This window comes from Cyprinus carpio, chromosome B24 (assembly GCF_018340385.1).
Source record: "Cyprinus carpio isolate SPL01 chromosome B24, ASM1834038v1, whole genome shotgun sequence".
In the NCBI taxonomy this organism is placed as follows: Eukaryota; Metazoa; Chordata; class Actinopteri; order Cypriniformes; family Cyprinidae; genus Cyprinus; species Cyprinus carpio.
Window position 1 is genome coordinate 19363282 of NC_056620.1, and position 21556 is coordinate 19384837.

Sequence of the window (21556 nt, forward strand, 5' to 3'; positions counted from 1 at the left end):
ATTTATTGAATTTTGTATTTTTTGAAAAATAAAATATGATCATAGGTCAATACTGTTGCATTAGAAGCAAATCTCATTTTGCTCTTCATTATCCTTCATACTATTATTAAATGGCCTGATATTGTGCACTATTAAACAGATAAGTAAAATATCATAATATATAGACTTTTATTTTTAGTTTCTTTATCTTAAGTTAGATATATACATTAACTTTAATGGCACAATTCTGGTGTTCAGTGAAGATAATTTTCATGCGAACAGCACAATTTGCATTGTCATTTCAGCAGCGCGATACTGTCAGCTATATAATCCTGTGACTTTATTCTCATAACTGTGATCTGCTTTTATAATAATCAAACCACAAAAAAAAAAAAATGGCATTTTTCATTTTTCTCATCATCTTTTTTATGTCACTGACTCTTTCTGTTCAAGGTAACTTTCAGCTTTAATCTCTACTTTTCTGTTCTATTTAAATTTTTTGTACTTTGTGTCTAAATAATTATATTACCATTAACAGACTCAGATCAAGTGACAGTGACTCAAAACCCTTCGAAGAAGACCGTTGCATCAGGACAATCAGTTACAATAACATGTGAAACCAGTCTTGATGTTGGTAACTGGTGTAGTAGTAAATATTGTCTTAGCTGGTACCTCAAGAAAACGGGAGATGCTCCTAAACTCCTCATCTATCAAGGACATATCCGATATTCTTCCATCCCATCTCGATTTAGTGGAAATGGATCTGATAAAAAATTCCAGCTGGTCATCAATGGAGCCCAGAATGAAGACAGTGGAGATTATTATTGCTTCGGTGACTTAGGTGGTCATAGATTCACACAGTGATAAAGACCCGTACAAAAACCTTCTTCAAGAACCTGCTGAGATCAACCACAGATGCTGTGAGAGGAAGTGAAACAGGTTGATAACACACAAACATATCAGTGGTGAAGCAGATATTTTATAGAAAAATTCAAGTTTCAGTGGATTGGAAAATAAAAAGTATACAAAAACAGTTTATATCAAACAGTACCAAGTACTAAAAATGTCATAGACCTGTCCTGGATGAAAACTGGGGATTAACCTGTGGTGAAACTTGCTTAGTTTGCTTATAATAAGAGTGGGATTCTTTAGGAACCGACTCAGAGATCCGATTCCAATCGAATCTCTTATCGAATCAGCCTGGTGACAGACGAAGTGTTGCCAAGTCAGCGATTTTCCAGCTGAATTGGGTTACTTTTATACTGTTGTTGATGCGGATTGAAGCGACCCCAATAATGTGATATTTAGATCCTGCAATTTTTACCATGGGAACCTCGCAAAAAACGTGTATTTTACCCCCTCGACACGCCATTAGGCTAGTGACTTTTGTGTAGCAAAAGGTGTTGTGAAATGTATTGTTGTGTTGTGAAAACCTGTGAAACCTACAGTGAAACGAGCAATTTTCCTAGTAATTTGATTCGCTATTTCCCAATTTCGTGGGAGTTTAGATACTTTACACTCAAGTTTTTTTTTGTGGAGAATTAGTAACAAACAGAATACGGCACAGTACATACCCTTGCACATTAAATGGCAGCCCACGGAATCGATTCAGATGAATCGTTAAAAAAATAGCAATGCGTCGCTAGAGAGGGTTGTTTACACATTCCATACTCCATTTAAAATATTTCAAACATGTCCTTTGCATATTAGTAATTATGAATGCCTTTATGAGACCAACTACATGAAATTTGCAGTTGGTTCACTTCACAGGACAAAAAAAAAAAAAAGTGATAAGATTTGAGAAAATTGTGAAAATACATGCAGTCGTGTGAATAGAGATTAACTTTATTCAGTTAAGTAAATGCTCATGACAAAGAACTTCTTAGTGCATCCCACAGAAATGTATACATCTTTACGCATTCTACAAAAGTTGCCACCAGAACCATTTAGTTTGACAGCTGGTTAGCTGGTTGACTAACCAGGATCCTTTACGTTTCTTACATATGCAATCTGTATAATGTGTGGCTCTTTGAAATTAATTTCATTTAGTGTTATTAGACAACAGCAATGTTTATATAAATCAATACATTCTTGTATATGCAAAACACTCCAACTGCATATTAAGACATTGTCGTGAGTCGAGATGACAGGGCAATATGTGGACTGCATTACAAACACATTCATTTGATTGGTTTAAAGCATCTTCTTTTGTAAGATATATTTGGAAGATAGCATTTTGAGAAAACTGACAAGCTAAAAGACAGGTAGCTCTCCAGAAAATGTACATTTCTAATTGACCCTTCAATCCAAACATGCCATATTAATGCTAAGTTTATAATCTCCTCAGGACAGTAACATTATCTACGCAAGTAAGTCAATGTTGATGCTTCTAGCTATGCTACCTCTGATTTTAAAAAAACGTGGCCGAACACAATTCATAAGACAAATAGACATTGCATTCTTACTGTTGCCACTATCGGAGCATTAGCGTTAGTGTAAACTGTTTTCATGGCACTGCAAGAGTTTGAAGAGAAAACTAGTTAAGCTTAACTTCTGATGTTTATAGCTAGCTATATTAACAAATCTGGTTTAATGGCATATAGGTTTTTTTTAACAGTAACATAAAAACGCGCATGCACTTGAAATGTGTTGGCATCTGTATTAGTATACTTGCGTAAAGTATGTTTCTGGACTAACAATAGTTTTTCTGTGTTTACGTCACAAAATGAAAAAGATTGGCAATATTGAACTGTAACAAATTAGTTTTTTTTCATCTACTGAGCTCTCCACAGCAGACACCTCCTACCTACACCACATACGACTTTCTTCAAAATAGGCCAAATTGCCCTTAAGCATCCCATGGGATTGTGGGAAGGACGGTTCCTACAGTGACACCTGGAAGTGCTGGATGGAGACTCGGGGAGGTTAGCACAATCATCTTATTTGGGCTTTTCTGGCGCCCCCTAACCTGGTCAATCACATGTTGTCATAAAATCAGTATGACATGTTCTGTCATCTTTTTTGACCAAAATTTCGATTATCCTTACTAACTGACAAACTGGATCATTCGTTTCCATTGTCCTTTTCCTTCTGTTGGCGGGCCTCCCTCTCAGGTTCCACTGGCATGTATATGTCCATCTCCATCACAACAGACCATTGTCATTCATATGGTTGTTATGGCACTAGAAGACCCACGGTGTCGGTTCAAAGCTTCCTCCAGGAATCCCATGATCTTGTCACCATCCTCCTGTGGAAATTGATTGCAAAATATGAAACTTGAACTCGCAACCTTTGGATTATAAGTCATTTTGTTTTAGCTTTTGGTTACAAGTTGTTTTATTTTAAATGCAAGAAATGATACTGACATGCTTTGAGATGATGAACATAGTGAAAATAGGAATTTTGCAGTATGTAGTATGAATCAGTGTGTTTTTTAGTCTCACCTCACTGATGAAGGAATGATGGATAAGTTCATTGACCAGATCTCTGGAACTGTCATCTGTAATGACCACATATATCAGCATTCAGTACATGGTATTTTAAATCTGAACCAATCACTGACCAACATGTCTTCATATTATAGTCAATATACTTAAATATTGATAAGTATGTTTGAATATTTAAATACAAATTTCAAAAGCTAATACACAAAATAATGAGGAAATGAATTGTTTGTGTTGTTCCAAACCAGTGTTATATTAGATTATTTTATATATTTTTATATTAATATTTATACAAATATTTTAGATATTTATTCATATTTGGATTTTTTTTTTAATATATTTTATATAAAAAATTAAAATGATTAAAAAATAGTATTTTGTAGGATTATACCTTGATTAAAATATCATAATGTGGAATAAAAAAAATTAATTAAATAAGCATTTATTTATTTATTTATTCACTTTTTAACACCATAAAAATATTTAAGTAGAAATTAAACTCTAATGTCACCCAACAATGCAGTAGTGACATACTGTACCACTGCATTGTTGGGTGCCATTCAATTCTAGCACCACTTCAATGTATATGGTGAAGAGATGATAAAAATATTATTAGCAAAAAAAAGTCATTGTGGTTAAACTCACTTGGCATAATATCACAGCTGAGCTGCCGATGGAGTTTATCATCCAGTTTCAAGAAAAGAGTGAGCTGTGAAAACAGCAGATATCAGTTCATTTGCCCCTGATTCAACAGATGTTGTACCCCTTAACATGAGTATAATAGTCTGCATTATCATTAATAACAATTAAAACAAATGTAGATGAATCACCAGAGACACTAAACAGAGAATCACAATCCCATTTTAACACCACTGTGTCACTGATCAAGATTGCTCTTGGATGAATCTTTAAACAACATAGCATGTGTACTAAACTGAGACAAACTCACATGAGTTTTAGTAGTTTCTTCATTAGACTCCAGGTTACAATGCATCTGTACCACCTAGAATGACAACTTAAGATTAACTAAGAAATTACTGAACTATTATACAGTAAACGTGTTTTGATGAGAACACACACCTTCCTGGTCTCAGCCTCTTGCGGCTCCGGCGTGGGAGTCTTCAGTGTCTCCACCTGCTCTTGGGACATGGAGAGGGCACGAGGTACAGGATGGGGTCGAGTGGATGCAAAGTTCATCAGAGGGTAAATGCCATTCCTGAGTGGTAAAATGTACATGTACACATTACAAACCACAAAAACCACAGGATCTTTTTTAACATTATTGCTTTAATTTGGGAACACTTACTTCACATCCTCCAGAAACTTGTCCAGCTCTAGAGGAGAAACATGAGAATACCTGCAGGACAGGAGAGATAAAAAATAATAATAATAATTAAACACATATCGTATCATATGTCAAATCATGTCACATCAGATGGCTTTTATACTATTGTTCAAAAGTTTGAGTTTTTAACATTTTTCAAAAAAGTATCTCATTATTATCTGTTCAGAAATACAGTAAAAACTAAATCTATTATTTTAATATATTTTAAAATAGTATTCACTGTCACATGATCCTTCAGAAATCATACTAATATTCTGATTTGCTGCTCAAGAAAAATTTATTTTATTGAAACCCCTTTTGCTGCTTAATATTTCTGCGGAATCCATGATACTTTTTTTTTCAAGATTCTTTAATGAGTTCAAACAGAATTGATTTTGTAATAGTAGAAATGTTTTTTGAACAACAGCTTCAGCTGAGACTTACTTGAGCTGAACGCGAGGATGATCTTTGTGAATAATCTCTGCCATGACTCCATTTGGGTCGAATGATTTGGTTTTCTCCTCCACACAGTTCTCTAGAAGCATGTCTTTAAACCCAGATAACATGTAAAAGCAAAACGTTATTTTTTTATAATAATAATCCATTTTACCTGAAATCCCATTAAATCTTAAAATGTATCATTTAGGGAATCCTTCACATGAAAACTACCTGAAATAAATGATATATTATTATTACATGGCTCAGAATACTTGATTGTGATTGGTCAGTCACAATTAAACCAATCTGTCTGTCCAGTTATACCTGTATATAGTCACAGTCCATTATCTCTTACATATTTAAATACATCTTCTATATATGAAATGATTAAAAGAGTCACTACAAGTGAGAGAGGAGGAGAGAAGATAACAGTTTTTTGCAGTGGCTATATAATTTTCTCTGACGGTTACAATCAATACATTCTTATTTTTGATCTATTCTGAAGCAGGCTTACACTGGTTATTGATGAGGCAGTGTGCTGCGAGCAGCTTCAGTGAGTGCACTTCAAACAGCACGCGGTGAAACAGCAGGTCATGCGCCGTCGGCCGGAGTCTGGGATTGTGACGCACACACATCTGGGTGAACTCCTGAAATGAAAGAGCATGTCAGTAACGGTTTTACTATCACTGATATTCAGTGTAAAAAATGATTTCCAAAGATTACTGGAGTATGTTTTCCAAGAAAAGTATGTTTTCCTAGTTCAGTTTTTCTACTTTAACATTTCATGTTTAATTAAATGTGTTACTTGATGGTTCTTTCTAACTGTTTGAGAAATTTACTACCAATTTCTGTGTGAAATCTGTTTCTAAACCTTTTTTTATTATGCAAACAGATATACTGTACTACTTACAGGTGACAAATCAAATGCAAAATATCCAAGGTCAGCAATACATACATGACAACCAACATGATTTGTGTGTGTGTGTGTGTGTGTGCAACTGGGTTTGAATTTAATTAATTTCTATATTTTTTGTTTTCATTTTCATTTTAGTTTACGTTTTAGTCAAGTTTAGCTGTGTATATAATATGTCTATATAGTTTTTAATAAACTTTCTTAATTACAGTATTTTAGTACAATGAGAACAATGAGGAATTTTTAAAAAGACTAGTTGACAGCTAGTTTTGTCTTGTCAACTAGCTTAATTAAATTAAGTAAGGTTTTCTATACTTTATTTTACTACATTTAATATGTATTTTATTTTAAATAATGAAAAAGTTGTTTATGGTTTTTAATTTTAGTCAATAAAGAAATTCAGTTTTAATATAAAAGAACATTTTTACATTTTCTAAAGAAAATGTATCATGGACGCCCCCTTCTGGAAACACTGGGTAAGAGCAAATGATTAGAGTGGGTTAAACCCATAAAAACACATTTCTTTCATGCAGTTTTAATAAATAAGTGTGTAAATAAATTTGATGCACACTTTTTTTTTTTACATTTTCTAAAAGAAAATATGAGCGACGAGATCTAATGTGAAGTCTGTGCTGTTGTGCTTGTTCACCTGTTTTATCATCTGCCAAGTGAAAATCATGAGTGACTGCATTTAAAAATGCATATTAAACATAACCCAGGCTCGCACACATACCCTCATAAGCGGGTCTTCTAATGATTGGCCTGCATTGGATATGGCCTCCTTGGACACAACTGAATCCCCATTTGCCTGGATCTCCAACACGGCCATCTGAAGGAGTTTACATATTATTTCATAAGGGACTTGTCACATTTCAGTGCTGCAAAGAGCTGTATGTAATAACACTGCCTGGTATCTCACCTCCAAAGCACAAATCCCAAAGGAAAAGATGTCAATGGCATAGTCATCTTCACATGCTGAGTATAGAGAATGAAATATCAAATATATAAACCCAAAAATACTTATATGTCCAGTCTAAACAAATATCCAGTAGAAAATGCGGTGAAGAAGTGTTCACACTCACAGCCATACTCCGGACTGAAGAAGTGCAGGTTCCTCTTATCATCACGGTTTTGGTGTAGTTTACCACGGACACCCCCTTCTGGGAACACTTGGTAAGAGCAGAGGATCAGTGTGCGTCAAGGTCTCATAAAAATACATTTCTTTCTTGAAAATAAATGTGGGTTTTTAGTTTTCAGCCATTTTCATTAACAACTATATTACATCTAACCCTATAAATCCTACTGTATAATTTTTATGCAAATGTACAAAATCTACTACGTTCCTTCTGTCGTCTAAATTGATAGTTTATAATTTTATAGCAAGTAAAAGGCCTTTTTGTATCATTTTAATAACATGTGCCTTCAGGTTGTGGTTCATATGTTTTGCTTGAAAATTTTTAATGATATCTAAACGTGAAAGTAGCTTTTATATTGCAAGTACTATTTCAAAACTAACTCTTACTGAAGTAACTTAGCTTAACTTGGTTATCCTTTTTTTTAAAAAAAAATCATATTAAAATGTAAGTATCAAATATGATCTCTCAATCATCATTATTGTGTTGCATTATGTCTTGCTCCCCGTAAAGAAAACATCATGAAATTAAGCATTTAAAGATCATCTTAGTTAGACATATTATTGGGAGATGATATATTTATATTCATATTAATTTCATGTAATCCTTCTGTTGTCCTGTTATAAAGATCTCATCACCTTAAAATTTCATCTTACTTTTTGACCATATAAATATCAATAGCTGTAACAAATTGCATATTTTTGCTCAGTTTGGGCCTTTGAATAAAATGTATGATCTTTATATATTTTCCTATGTCATACTACATAAAAAGTACTGCAATAAAAGCCTGATGTACTGTATGAAATATGATGCTGAGTAAAAAAAAACACATATGCATACCTTTTTTTTCTAAAAATTTTTTGTATAAAGTTTCAAAAAGTGAGACTTTTTTGTTTCGATTGAATATACATTTGCATGAATTATCAGTGTTGGTTTTATGGTAAATTTGTTCATATTGCATACTGAATGAGGTGTTAAAATAGCTCTTACCATTCACAAAGAGTCGATGCCAAACTACAGAGAAAAAACAAATGAAAGAAGACAATGGATGATTATTAAACAGATTTCGTTATTTCATTACCTTCATTTTTGTGAGCATAAGTGCTCCATAAACACCGATTTACTTTTCAGTCAAGAAACATTTGTTTTTAATTGGATCTAAATGTTTGCATAAACATTTTTTCATAATTCTTTCAAACAATAAATGTACTTTCTCAGTCAAAAATTAGAATATTTCACTTAGAGGAGAAAACAAAGAGGCTGAAAGTGCAGGAAAAATAAAATATACCTGATCCAATTTTAATGAGGCCGTTGTGTTGAATGAAGATGGTGTCACATGTGAGGTTGCCGTGAATTATGGGAGGGTCACATGAGTGCAGGTAACTGATAAGTGGAAGAAGTTGCATGCCTGTTAACAAATTTTCATGTCTGAACACACACAAACACACACAAATGAAGGAGTGTGTCACCTGAGGGCAGAGAGGATCTGCGTACACCAGCGTTTCCAGGCCTGAAATACAGTAATGTATCACATAAACACAAAAATCACAGCATTGCACAATAATAATCATGTGCATCATATATTTAGACATCAGTCTGGGACTAAAAATGCTTAAGAAAGCCTGACCTTGACATTCATGCTCTTGTGGTTTTTCTTGGTCTTTTTAAGGAACTGTTTCAAGCTGCCAGACGACATGTACTCTGTGATGAACACAACCTGTGAGGGATATAAAAAGAAAAGCTATTTCCATATAATGGCCACTTCAGCTTTATACCAAAATAAGTAGTTATTTTAGACTTTTTAAGCTCACACTTCCCATATCTGACTCTTCAAACTGCAAGTTTATGTGGCCAGATGTGGTATTTTTTCTGTTCAGCTTCCATTTGGTTTATCAAGCTTGAGACTTCAGCAATGCTCTCGCCATTGATTTTGATTTTATTTGCATAGTAAGAATTTTTAAGGTCTTTTAGGTTAAATTCTGGCCTTACTATTTAAGTGTTTCAAGATACATTTAAAAAAAGATACATTTTACCTATGAGAGATACTTTGCTGTAGTCATTATTATCAAAAGGACATTGATACCAGCAGTGTGTATCTGTGTGTGTTACCCGCGCATGATTGTCCCCAATGTCCAGCCAATATTTGTGAAATTTGACTATGTTTGGATGATCCACCTGCATCAGGTTCTCAAACATCTCCTTCATTTTGTCCTACACAAATACAACACATACAAATATACAAAATCAAACACATTTGAGCATTTTAATCAATTTAACTATCACATACACATGCACTACTGTTCAAAAGTTCAGGGTCAGAAAGATTTTTAAAGAAATTATTTCTTTTATTCAGCAAAGATGCACTTAATTGATCAAAAGTGACAGTGAGGACATTTATAATGTTACAAAAATGTCTATTTCAAACTAATTCTGTTCTTTTAATCGTTCTATCAAATAATACTTAAATGTAGCACGCTTTCTAGAAAAAGTACAACTGTTTTCAGCTTTGCTAATAATAATAAATGTTTCTTAAGCAGCAAATCAGCATATTAAAGGGGTCATATGATGCTGCTAAAAAGAACATTATTCTGTGTATTTGGTGTAATGATATGTGTTTATGGTTAAAAAACACATTATTTTCCACATACTGTACATTGTTGTTTTTCCTCTATGCCCCGCCTTCTGAAACGTGTCGATTTTCACAAGGCTCATATCTCCGAAAAGCTAGGTGTGTTGTGATTGGCCAGCTATCCAGTGCGTGCCATGCCTCATGCATGAGATGGAAATGTTACACCTCTTAACATATTGTGATGCCACAGTGAAACACACAACATCTATACGACATGGCAGTGGCAACAACAATACTACAATGAGAGTAAAAGTTATGTCTTCTTTCTTTGCGTGAACATCTGGGGGGCGTTATGCAGATCTTCCCACATAGTGATGTAGAGATGTGGGGGCGTGTAAGAACGAGCCGTTTCAGGGGAGCGTGGACGAGTGTTAACTTTCATAAAGAATATCTCTTTGGATTTGAGACTTTAGTCTTTGCAACTTCACAGATCTTCTTTATTCACCAGGAGCTTGTAACACTCCAAAGAGAAAGGAAAATTTGAAATCGTATCATATGACCCCTTTAAAATGATTTCTGAAGGGTTATGTGACACTGAAGACTGAAGGAATGATGCTGGAAATTCAGCGTTGCATCACAGAAATAAATGACATTTTAAATTATAACACAATATTACTTTTTTTACTGTATTTTTGATCAAATAAAAGCAGCCTTAGTGAACATAAAAGACTTCTTTTAAAATACCTTACCAACCCAAAATGGATTTGAACATTTGAACAGAAATGTTTTTTTCAGCTCTCACCTCCACTGTCTTGAAGACCTTCTTGTCATGGAAGAGAACCTCATTCCAGACCACCTCAACACCCTCTTCAGTGTCCATGGCCAGAGAGGCGCTCTCCACTCCAGGAACATTCCCCTGACTCACCTGCAGGGGGAGACAAATAGTCACTTTTAACATCCACAATCCATTCCACTGTAAGCAACCTAAAAATTCAAAACATCCTCTTATGAGTACTGGAATAAAGTAAATTGTTTTAAGAGTAATGTGTCACTTGAGTGGGGAAATGATCAACTGCTGAATTTAAATGTGATGTGACATTAGTATTTAAAATACTATCAGCTGCACTGATTGTAGTGGAAGACACAATATATTGATCAGACTGATCAACATTCTGTCTAGTGTCATTTCTGGAGTTTTATAATAATTTATAAATAATTAAATCATATATTTTTTTAATATATAACACATGCTCTGTTTTTAAATATTTAAAAATGTAAAAAACAAATTTAATAATTAATTTTATATTTTATAAAATAAATGAATATTTTTTAATATAGTTTAATATATAATTTTTTTATTTAAGATGTTTTAATCAATTCTGTTTGCATCTTCTAATTAAATTAAATTAAATTAATCAGCATTGACCATTAAAAACTGGCATTTATTGAGCAATATTTGTTTGGTCATCCAATGCTTTTGTTAACCTCTTTTCAAACCAAAATTTGAAAGTATAATTTATCTAACTGACTTCAAAGGCATATTTTGTGATTTTCAGAGAGAAAATGTTACATTTGAATTTGGATTAGAGCCTTAGAGAGAGAGAGAGAGATCTCAAGTGATGCCAGAGAGACAGAGAGAGGAGGATCATGCTGAGAGAGGGATAATGACTGAAGCGATGAGATGAAAGAGAGAGACAGCAAATCGTGAGAAAGTGTACACGCCTCTGCCGAGTCATGCATGTCTCACACTTCATCTCTGCCCGTGTGCATGTGAGCAGACAAATATACAGTGTGTGTGTGTCCATCTGCAACTGTCTGTACTTGCATGACTGATAAATGCATTTGTCTGCTTTGCTCAGCTGACTGCTGTCAGACAGACACAGCTATGCTTTTAACCATGAACAAAAAATAATTTAAAAAAAGTTTCCATAAAGATATTAAGGAGCACTGTTTTCAACATTGACGAATTAACGATAATAAATATTTTCATAATGGTTGCTGAACATTCTGCCTTACCATCACAGCAATAAATTACATTTTAAAACATTAAAAGAAAACAGTTTTTTTACTGTATTTCTGATTAAATAAATGTAGCCTTGAGAAACTAAAAATCTTCCCGGCTTTTTAAATGGTAATGTGTATAAAAATGCAATAACTGGTCAAAACCTTTCACCTAGTTTGATATGAGTATTTAAATTCAATTCAAGGTCAAGACTTGGCTGGAATTAGTCTTGGATGGAATAACACGTATGTTGCAATCCGAGTTGTTTGACTGAGCCCAAAAACAGTCACCTATATTAGATGTTTTACGGTACACATGTTTCTGGTTGGCACTCTGAGCCAAGCTGTTTGTAGAGATATGGACTGGAATCAGCAGTGTCTATTGCATGCACATGGCAGAACCGCTGAGTGTCTTAACAGAACATATGCATAAATTCAGAGTCAATTTATTTATTCAAGATATTAGCTTTATTGATATGCAGAAGATGATGCATATTTGCATTCTAGTAAACAGGTGATCATTCAAAACATCCCTTCAGTGGCATCCATCTCAGCTTCATACACTTGTTTCGGTCAATAATCTGATTATAGTTGTGGAGGAACTGCAGAATTCAGATACACTAGAGCCATTGAGTCATCAGCTGGGAATCTAGCCCAGCACTAGTCAAAAGACCACAATATATCACCCTCACAAAATAAACAAGGCTACAGAAGTGTTTTTCCTGTAGCTTTCTGAGGGTGGTGACCAAGATGTTGTGAGTTTAACCCTTTGGAACCAGAACTGAATTCCTAAAGGAATGTTCTCATCATGAACCAGTTACAGTTTTAGCTGCAAGCTCTAGCCATGAAGGTTTTGTAGCTCAACGAGCTGTTTTGTCATTTCTTTGAACCTTAAAGGCTTTTTGGGTACAACTGGGCTGATCCTAAAACACCATGAGAGAAGTACAGTACTAACCGCCAGTCTGAGCCCTGATTTGTATGGATTACCCACAATCCTTTGGTTGTTTGCATGTATGGCATTCTGCCTGCAACAGGGTTTCATCTCTGAAGTCATGAGGTCACAGAAGGCTGTGGTGGGTTTAATGCATGTCGGAATGCAACAGCAGCCATTTCTAGAAATTTTGACAAAACGCATCCATAATGTAAAAGCTTTAAAATTCTCTTAAAGGTCAAACAGACATTAAAATAAACATAATTAGCTACAAATTTTAGTCTGCAAAACACTAAACAAAGCATCATTTGTACAGCAGCCAAATCCACAATAAAATAGAAATAGCAAATAGCTTTTTTGACAATACTAAAAAAGACATCATGCTCAATAAGCATAAAGATAATTGTTGGCATGCATGAGAAAAGTTCTCTATTGTGCTGTTCTTCAATACAACAGTATAATTTCAGCTATAATTACACCTGTTGTCTTTAACACATTAACCCACACAAATCTATTCTCAGATATAAAGGCACTGAGGCTCTATATTCTCACAGTTTCTGCTGCACTAACATTTTTATGTGGTGCAGTATTTAATAAAGATCGATAGGGAACTTAGTGAAGCATGTATTATGTATGAAAAAAAATATACTTTACTTATTGCACTGATATACTGGGAAATTTCACTGTTTTTATCACTCCACTCATTCCAGACAGGCTGTCAGTCTGTGGATTAGTAGTTCAGACTTTCAGTGATTGTTTCTGTAGTTACATCATTACGCCAGTAGGTGGCAACACTTGACAGTCTTTAAGAGTAAGTAATTTGCTTCATTCATTCAACTGATGTATTAGAATAGAAAACAGGAATGATACAGGTGCCTGCTGTTACTAGTCAGTCACTGAATCATTCACTCAACTGATTCATTCTAAAACACTGATTCAGGAACCAAAGACATTGCTGTGGAATTTAAACGTGTGACGGTCTGTGTTTGGAACAATTTTTGTGGTTGATGGCAAAGATATACAATCCAACTAAGAATACTGTGTATACAATATTATTAACTTCTTTAACTGTTGTATAAAACACTGTCACAATCACACACTTTTAGTCTGGATGTACTAGTTTCATGTCTCTCATATAACAAGGGTCCTTCCACTAACGCAACAGAATTTAAACTCAAATATTTAATGTTCATTTATTTAAATATCTGCTGAACAGATACGTCAGAAGTATAATGTATAGTCAGTATTGCGAAACTTAAATGTTTTATTTTTCTGCTTAGTATCAAGGTCTTAATCATTCTGTCTGAGTTTATTTTGCGATAATGACTGTCTGACTATACATTATCCTTTACATAATTGCACACTGCAATGTATCATCAAGGAGAAAATGTTTCTTTATCAACATTTTCCATCGCTGTGGCAAACATGCATTTTACCTTTCATTTTCTGCTTTAAAATTTACAGATGGATGAGGTTAAAAATAGCTCAGTGTAATCTCACATTCACAGCTTCTGGTATGCAGGCCACTTTGCATTAGTGACACGTCTAGTGTACATGTGTGTGTGTGGAAAGGTGAAAGATCCTGTGAAAGATGACAGTGTCCTCACTCTGACCTCTGCATCCAGACACTGGGCTCCAACTGGTTCTGTTCTGTTCAACAGGAAAACAGCCCTGGGCCCATCCCTGAACCCGAGAGGTTAGTCTGGGTTAAATCAGGATCATGTGTGGCTTATAAAATATAAAATCAAATGACTGTAGAGAGTAAAATAGAAGCTTCTTGTTCCTATAATCAGAAATTATTACGGATACTATATGATTGAAATTAAAGCTACATTTTTGCAGCATAAGAAGCCAAACTTTTCTCTCCTCCTATTAAACTGTACACTTAAACAGTACAATAATATGGTAATTTATCATTAAAAACAAATAACCAGCTGCAGGTTGTAAACCTCTCACCACAACTCATCGCTCTAGTGACCTCCAAGGTCACTCTGTCTAATATTACAGGAAATGTGACAGTAATTTACCAGTTAATACCAGGCTCTGTAGACCAGCCACTTGATAAAAAGACGTTGAAACAATGGAGGAATTGTTCTGAATTAAGAAAAGCAGCTCTATTGTTCCAGGAGTTGCGGAAATAGTCTTGCAAACCCTGAGGCATGCTTGGAATGCGTTTTATTTTCTCGATTGGAAAGGTGTTGAAAGACTGTTATTGCACCTCAAACATGCACAGGTACATCAACATCTTCTAATAATGAGTCTCTAGTGAAATGCACAAGAGTGAAATGCACCAGTGTGAGATATGCTGTAATACACAGCAGACATTAGACATAAAAATAAAAAAATACATGCATTTATTTAAAAATGGGCACTAAAGCTAATATATATTCACACACAAACACACACACAACTGAAAATAGTCAATATCACTGTCTAGCGAGAGTGTAAAACAACCTACACTGAACAGATTTCATTGTAGACATTATGTAAGACTCAAAGGTCGATGTGTCTGCGTTCAAAGCTAGCAGGCCACTATCTGACAGAACTCATATATGGTGAAATATTGACTAGTCTCCTGCTATCTTTATCCGAGGGAGTTTTAGGGTATTCTCTTCAGACAAACAAATTAAAAGTATTGAGTGGATTATCATGTTAAATAATGGGATTATCACAAAGCTTGTATTTGAATATACCATCAGATGTCACGTTCATTTGGTGCTTATCTTATTGGTGTTTATCTGGACTGTACACAACCCCAGTAAACAAGAGATTAGGGTTGAACTTTCTGAACTAGGCCATCAACAAATCAAGCATTGATTAATCAAACTGTGAGAGTTATAGTCATCATAAAAGATTGAAAGAACAAAAACATGCTGAAAAAGAAAACTAGATGCTAAGGCGTTGAAATTGAATAGAAAAATCAATATAAAAATTGAAAATGTAATTTTAAATCATGTTCTAAAAATGTCATTTTAATAATACCTTGTTACAAATAACTTTTTGCAACTTTATCATTGTTTTTATATGTTATTAACTGCTAGAATGAATATTGGATTTTCAATTTTTACATGTTTTTTAGTTAATCATGATTATCAAATTATAGGCTCCTTTATCAATATATCCTTGATCATGATTGATTGATTTATTCACTGATTCACTGATTTCTCAAATATATGTAGAACCATCTAAAAGATCTGTAACATGCAATCCTTGTAATTTTCCTCAGAATTCAGAGCAATACATTCTTGGAAAAAGCGTTAATTCAAAACATCTGAAAGCGGAATTTAAAAAGGTAAACAAAGTCAGGCCGAGGTGTTAGTAAATGCATCGCAGCCAACCGAGAAAATGTTGTGGCCAAAACCAAGTATCAATAATTACAGTATAATAATGTGAAGCCATTCCAACAGTCATTAAAGGCATCTGCAGCTGCCTTATTCCTGAAAGAAGCATTAATATGTTCTGGCAAAAAAAAATACCTTTAATAAAAAGCTCTATAAAGAGACTAATCACTACCCAGTCCCAGTGCATTACCTAACCAAACGTGAAAAAGAGAAAACAAGCTGTTATTTGTATAAACGACTATTTTTTGGGGATTTACAGTACAGTAAAAATTCCTTTTGGATGGAAAGATCGAGATTTCTAGGTAAATGAGTTTGTATGAGGTTACAAGAGAATACGTTGCATAAATACAAGTAGGAATTGGTAAAGGTCATGAAATGTACAACTGAAACAAGAAATAAACATATGCTTTAGTATTAAGACCGCAGATAAATAAAGACAATGTAAACATGTTTCTTAAATTTCATTTCCTCCACTTCCCTGGAGGAACTCAGACAATGAAAACAATCCAAGTGCATAAGTCAGTCAATTTCCTGCTGCGGGCCGCAAAAATCCAAACATGTCCCCAACAGCCATTCATGAAGGAATACACTGACAGTCTGCTTTCATAATGCAGAACTAACTGTAACTGAATACTTATCTAGTATGGAATAGAGGTCTTCACTGGTCCAAAAATTGGTACCCAAACCTGAAGAGAACCCGTGCAGACCCGAGAAATGCCTTAAATGTACTACCCAGACCCTACGTGGACCCGAGCTTTATTTGAAATTTGGACCCAGCTGTTTTCGCAACTGTGCTGTGCATTTCAGCAATTATAAATCTGTAAACTCCCTAGGTTTATTTCACTACTGGGAAAGCTGATGAGAGACTTTAAATTGCTATCTTCAATACCATTAGTGGGGAATGGGAAATAGAGGGCTGTTCCTTTAATTAACACAAGCCGAGAGCACTGCTTGTTCAGCTGACAACTCCACTGGGATCAGAGCTCATGGTGTGTGTTGGCGACAATATCCACTCTTGTGCACCTGTCTGACTGATCTTGACCCCACAACGTTCATGCACAACCCCATTCCCAGTTTAATGCAAGAGAATCAAACTTTCATCATGGATTTAACACTGCCCTCTTAACAAAAACAACTTGTTTATATTTCCCACTAGTTGGAACTTACTGTGCTAGATATTAATACACAGTGGAGTCCAAATACATCTGGATTTTTTTTTTCATTTAATCTTAATAATTAAGCTTCAAAAGAAGTTTTACCATTTTAAAAGTTTTAGATATATTTAAAGTCACTAATTAAATAGTCTTTAGATATTAATATACATTGGGGTCCAAAAGTCTACATTGTACATATGGATTTTATTTTTCATTTAAATTTAAAAATAAAGCTTTGATAGATGTTTTAAAACATTTTAAACTTTAAAAGAAATATTTAAAGTCACCAATCACATAAGCAAATGTGGTATTCAGACAACATTTACTTTACATTTGTTGATTTGAATTCAAGATTTTAAATTAATCTTTTATTTAAAATTGTTCCGTCGATAAAATCATAGATACTGAAAAAAAAAATTAATTAAAAAAAACACACACACAACAATAACATTTTTCACTATAGTTGATTTTGGGTCCCACTGTACCAGGGTTGTTAGATTTATAACTAAAAATAAAACTATAAATATAATAATTTAAATATAATAATATAAATAATATAAATTAATTGAATAAAATTTAAAATAAATAAATAAATAACTGAAATAAATTTTAACTGAAATATGATAAATAGGATGGTTTTTTTTCATTTAGTTTAGTTTTAGTTAGGCATTTTATATTGACAGTATATAAAAAAACTGATAAAAATGACAAAACGTAGCAAATTCACTAAAACTAAAACATATAATAACATAAATTTAAAATTATAATAACAACTATAGTAGTATCTAAATAATACTAAATACGCTGTACAGTATCCTTTCAAATCAGAATTTCCCATTTGGGATCATGACCCCAACCAGGTCCCCAAACTCACTGATTTTAAAGGAACTGATTGTGATTTCACTAGAAGCCAAATAATCTGAATACAGGAAGTTCCTGCTAGTAAAAATATGAACTATTGGCCTTTCAATGATTCATTAACAGAAATCAGTGAAAAAAGATAACGAAGAAAGAAATAAAAAATTAACAATTGCAATGAATATGATTAATGATTCAAATAAATAAATATAAATAAAACGAGTTTCTTCTACACTTTGTAAAAGAGACAGCTCAAGTATATACTGCTACACTGTTGAGTGCTATACACTCAGCTATATCGCATCATATATGATATATGTTGCATCTGTAATGTCATGAAAGATCCATCAATACTAACAGAATCAGATATCCTCATGCTAAGTATCCGGTCATGTAACGTAATGAGAAAGCATTGCTCAGGCAGACTCTAGCAGATAGATAATGTGCTATCAGAACATCTAAGTGCTGCTGCATTAGTGTCTCAGTGAGTTCCTAAAGTGACCGACACGCTCCTCATGCTTTAAACTAGTCCAACCGGGTCTAAACTGTCTGTCTATGCAGGAATTTGATCCTTCTGGAATTGTGGATGACAGCAGATGTTCTTTAGATCGCTGATATAAAATTTTTAAATATCTTCATGATGGAAAATGTGCATTTCTGTGTGTGCATACCTCCATGTTCATGGTCGGTTGATCATGTAATAATTAAAAAGGTTGTATGTCATCATGTCTTGGTTTCTCTTGATGCTATACTGTGCAAAACGCAGAACTCTTTCCAAGAGACCCCGGAGGTGGTACCGGTTTCTGTTTTAAAAAGCGAAGATTTCTTTAAACGTGATTTCAAACTCAAAGAAATCAAACAGGCTTTAAAATCAGCACTGTAATAAGATTTGATGCATCTATAAGCTCACTGTGAGGAGACACCCACACAAGCATCTCCATCAAAGTCTTACAAGTGAAATTAATCACACTTTTCTGAGAAAGTATTATTTTAAAACTACTACAGCTGAAGTGTGGTTTAATGAAGCTGGCTGTTCATATCACCGCTTTACTCACCCGCTTGCTTATGAACGGAAAAACATTACTAGGGAGGGTCAAAAGTAATGCACTCAACAATATAAATGATAAGAACATGTGGAAGCTTGTGATAAACTTCTTATCTTGTTATCGCCACTAAAGCTTAGACACAAAGAAACTGAATTTATTCTGACACATTAATGAGATGGAACGTCCCATTTAAACTGTTTGTGTGTTAGCCTTTTAATTTTAACCTACAATATATTTCAGTCTTCACAAAACCTAAAAATTAAATATGATTTGGCAAATATTTAATTACATTTATTTTTACTCCTTTCAATTAAATATTTTCTTCTTTCTACAACCTTAAATCATTAAATAATGTAATATGTAAATTACATATATTTAATATATTTAATTTACATATGTATTTAAAGATTAATTTAACAGATAATTATAAAATTACAATTCAACCATAAATTACACCAATTAAATTGCATAAATATATTCTTATTTGTCTCATATTTCATTGAATTTATTTATTTTATTGAATTCACTCATATATATATATATTCAATTAAATATTTAAAACCTTATTAAATCATTAATGTAATATGTAAATTATATATATTAAATATATTTAATTTATATCTGTTATGCATTTAAATATTAAATTAACAAATAATCATAAAATTACAACTAAACCATAAATTACACCAGTTAAATTACATAAATACATACTTATTTGTCTCATATTTCATTTAATTTATTGAATTTATTTATTGAATATATATATAATAAATTACACCAGTTAAATTACATAAATACATACTTGTTTGTATATTATTTTATTTATTTTAAACCTTATTAAATCATGTGATATATAAATTAACAAATAACAATATTATGATATATTTAATATAGTTCATGTGTTATTAAATTAATTGATAGAAATATATTAAGAGGAATTCTACAAATTTAACACAAATAATTTCAGTTTTCTATTTAATATCTCCGTCTTTCTAAAACCTAAGCCATGACTAAAATTATGCAATAATCATGTTAGCCTTGTCAGATGAATAACAAATACTGAGCTGCCTACATACACAGCATTTACAGCCGTCACAACAAGGGCATCAAGTAATGCTGCCTACACAGTAAGCTGCATTTTTGAGCAACTGCCTACATAGACAGCATGGGTAAGCTGTATTTTTAGTCATTATACAGAGCTGACCACTTAATAGGCAGCATTTTTGCCTATCATTTTGAGATAAGTTGCCTTCTTGCATATCAAAAAGATACCAAGGAGTGAGCTTGCTATCTAAACATCGCTTTTTGAGCATCATATGCAGCTTACTACCTAGACCGGTAGCATTGTTGGACATTTAAGTGAGCTGCCTACCTGGGGTCTTAATAGGTGCTCAAGCAGCGTTTTTAAACCTCATAATAGGCTCACTACCTACCTAAACACCGTTTTTGGGATCACTGTGTGCTGCCTAGGTAGGCATCAGTAAGCTGCCAACCTAGACAGCATGCCATCATAGCCTACAGCGCCCTGCCTACTTCAGCATCACAGTGAGCTGCCTACCTAGGCAGCATTTCTGAGCTTCGCGTCCAAAACATACACATCTGTGATCTTGAGCTGATTGTTTAGGCAGCTGGGGAGGATTTGAGACACGGCTAATAATCATAAACTGCTCCTCGGTGACTGACCTGCTCTTTTCGCTTCTGCCAACGGCCGCAGGGACTCTCCTCCACGATCTCACTCTCATCCTCGCTCTCCTCTTCCTTCTCCTCGGATCCAGAGTTTCTCTCCTGGACTGACATGGTCATTATATGTCACGGAATGACCGTCGCACAAACGCCGCGCAGCCGTTGCGAAGGAAACACCTCAAACAGCGTTGAAATGACGCGCTGCTCCGTGGACGTCCACGCGAGATGACTCAATGTTCAATACGCCACAGTCCAGGGACATTGTTTTCTGTCAGTAACAACTGATGTCGGTAATTTTAAAACCAGTGAAATGCAGAAGAAATTACAAGGTGCTTTCCCTATTGAAAATAAGAGTTCAATAAGAGTTGTTAGAAATAAAATGTCGTCTCATTCAGTAGTTTACCGCTTTAAAACGACACACATATCGAGCGCAACTGTTGGCTCACAGATTACCGTAATGACTGGAGAACTCACGAATACACAACACACATCACTAAACCGTGTCCAATTTCAAAATGAGTCAGAGATAATCACAAAATAACATGTATATATACACACACACACACACACACACACACACACACACACATACACAGGTGCATCTCAATAAATTAGAATCTCGTGGAAAAGTTCATTTATTTCAGTAATTCAACTCAAATTGTGAAACTCGTGTATTAAATAAATTCAATGCACACAGACTGAAGTAGGTTAAGTCTTTGGTTCTTTTAATTGTGATGATTTTT

At 33.9% G+C, this 21556-nt stretch overlaps 1 protein-coding gene across 3 annotated transcripts; it reads right to left on the reverse strand.

The window, feature by feature from the left end:
• Positions 1-1803: 1803 nt before the first annotated feature.
• Positions 1804-21295, reverse strand: LOC109080158 (nuclear receptor-binding protein 2-like). Of its 3 annotated transcripts, none has more exons than XM_042751657.1 (18): positions 20814-21295; positions 10602-10724; positions 9340-9441; positions 8858-8947; positions 8700-8740; positions 8519-8613; positions 8221-8244; positions 7180-7266; positions 7017-7072; positions 6831-6926; positions 5699-5831; positions 5191-5293; positions 4729-4779; positions 4503-4638; positions 4372-4425; positions 4068-4131; positions 3423-3478; positions 1804-3226 (listed from the first exon to the last, which is right to left on the reverse strand). In XM_042751657.1, the coding sequence occupies exons 1-18, from the start codon at positions 20931-20933 to the stop codon at positions 3143-3145; spliced, it is 1515 nt and encodes a 504-aa protein (XP_042607591.1). In that variant the 5' UTR covers positions 20934-21295; the 3' UTR covers positions 1804-3142. The 3 variants fall into 3 exon arrangements, with proteins under 3 accessions (XP_042607591.1, XP_042607589.1, XP_042607588.1); XM_042751655.1 differs by lacking the exon at positions 20814-21295 and adding an exon at positions 12756-12909 and having other exon boundaries at positions 7180-7257; XM_042751654.1 differs by lacking the exon at positions 20814-21295 and adding an exon at positions 12756-12900.
• Positions 21296-21556: the final 261 nt, after the last annotated feature.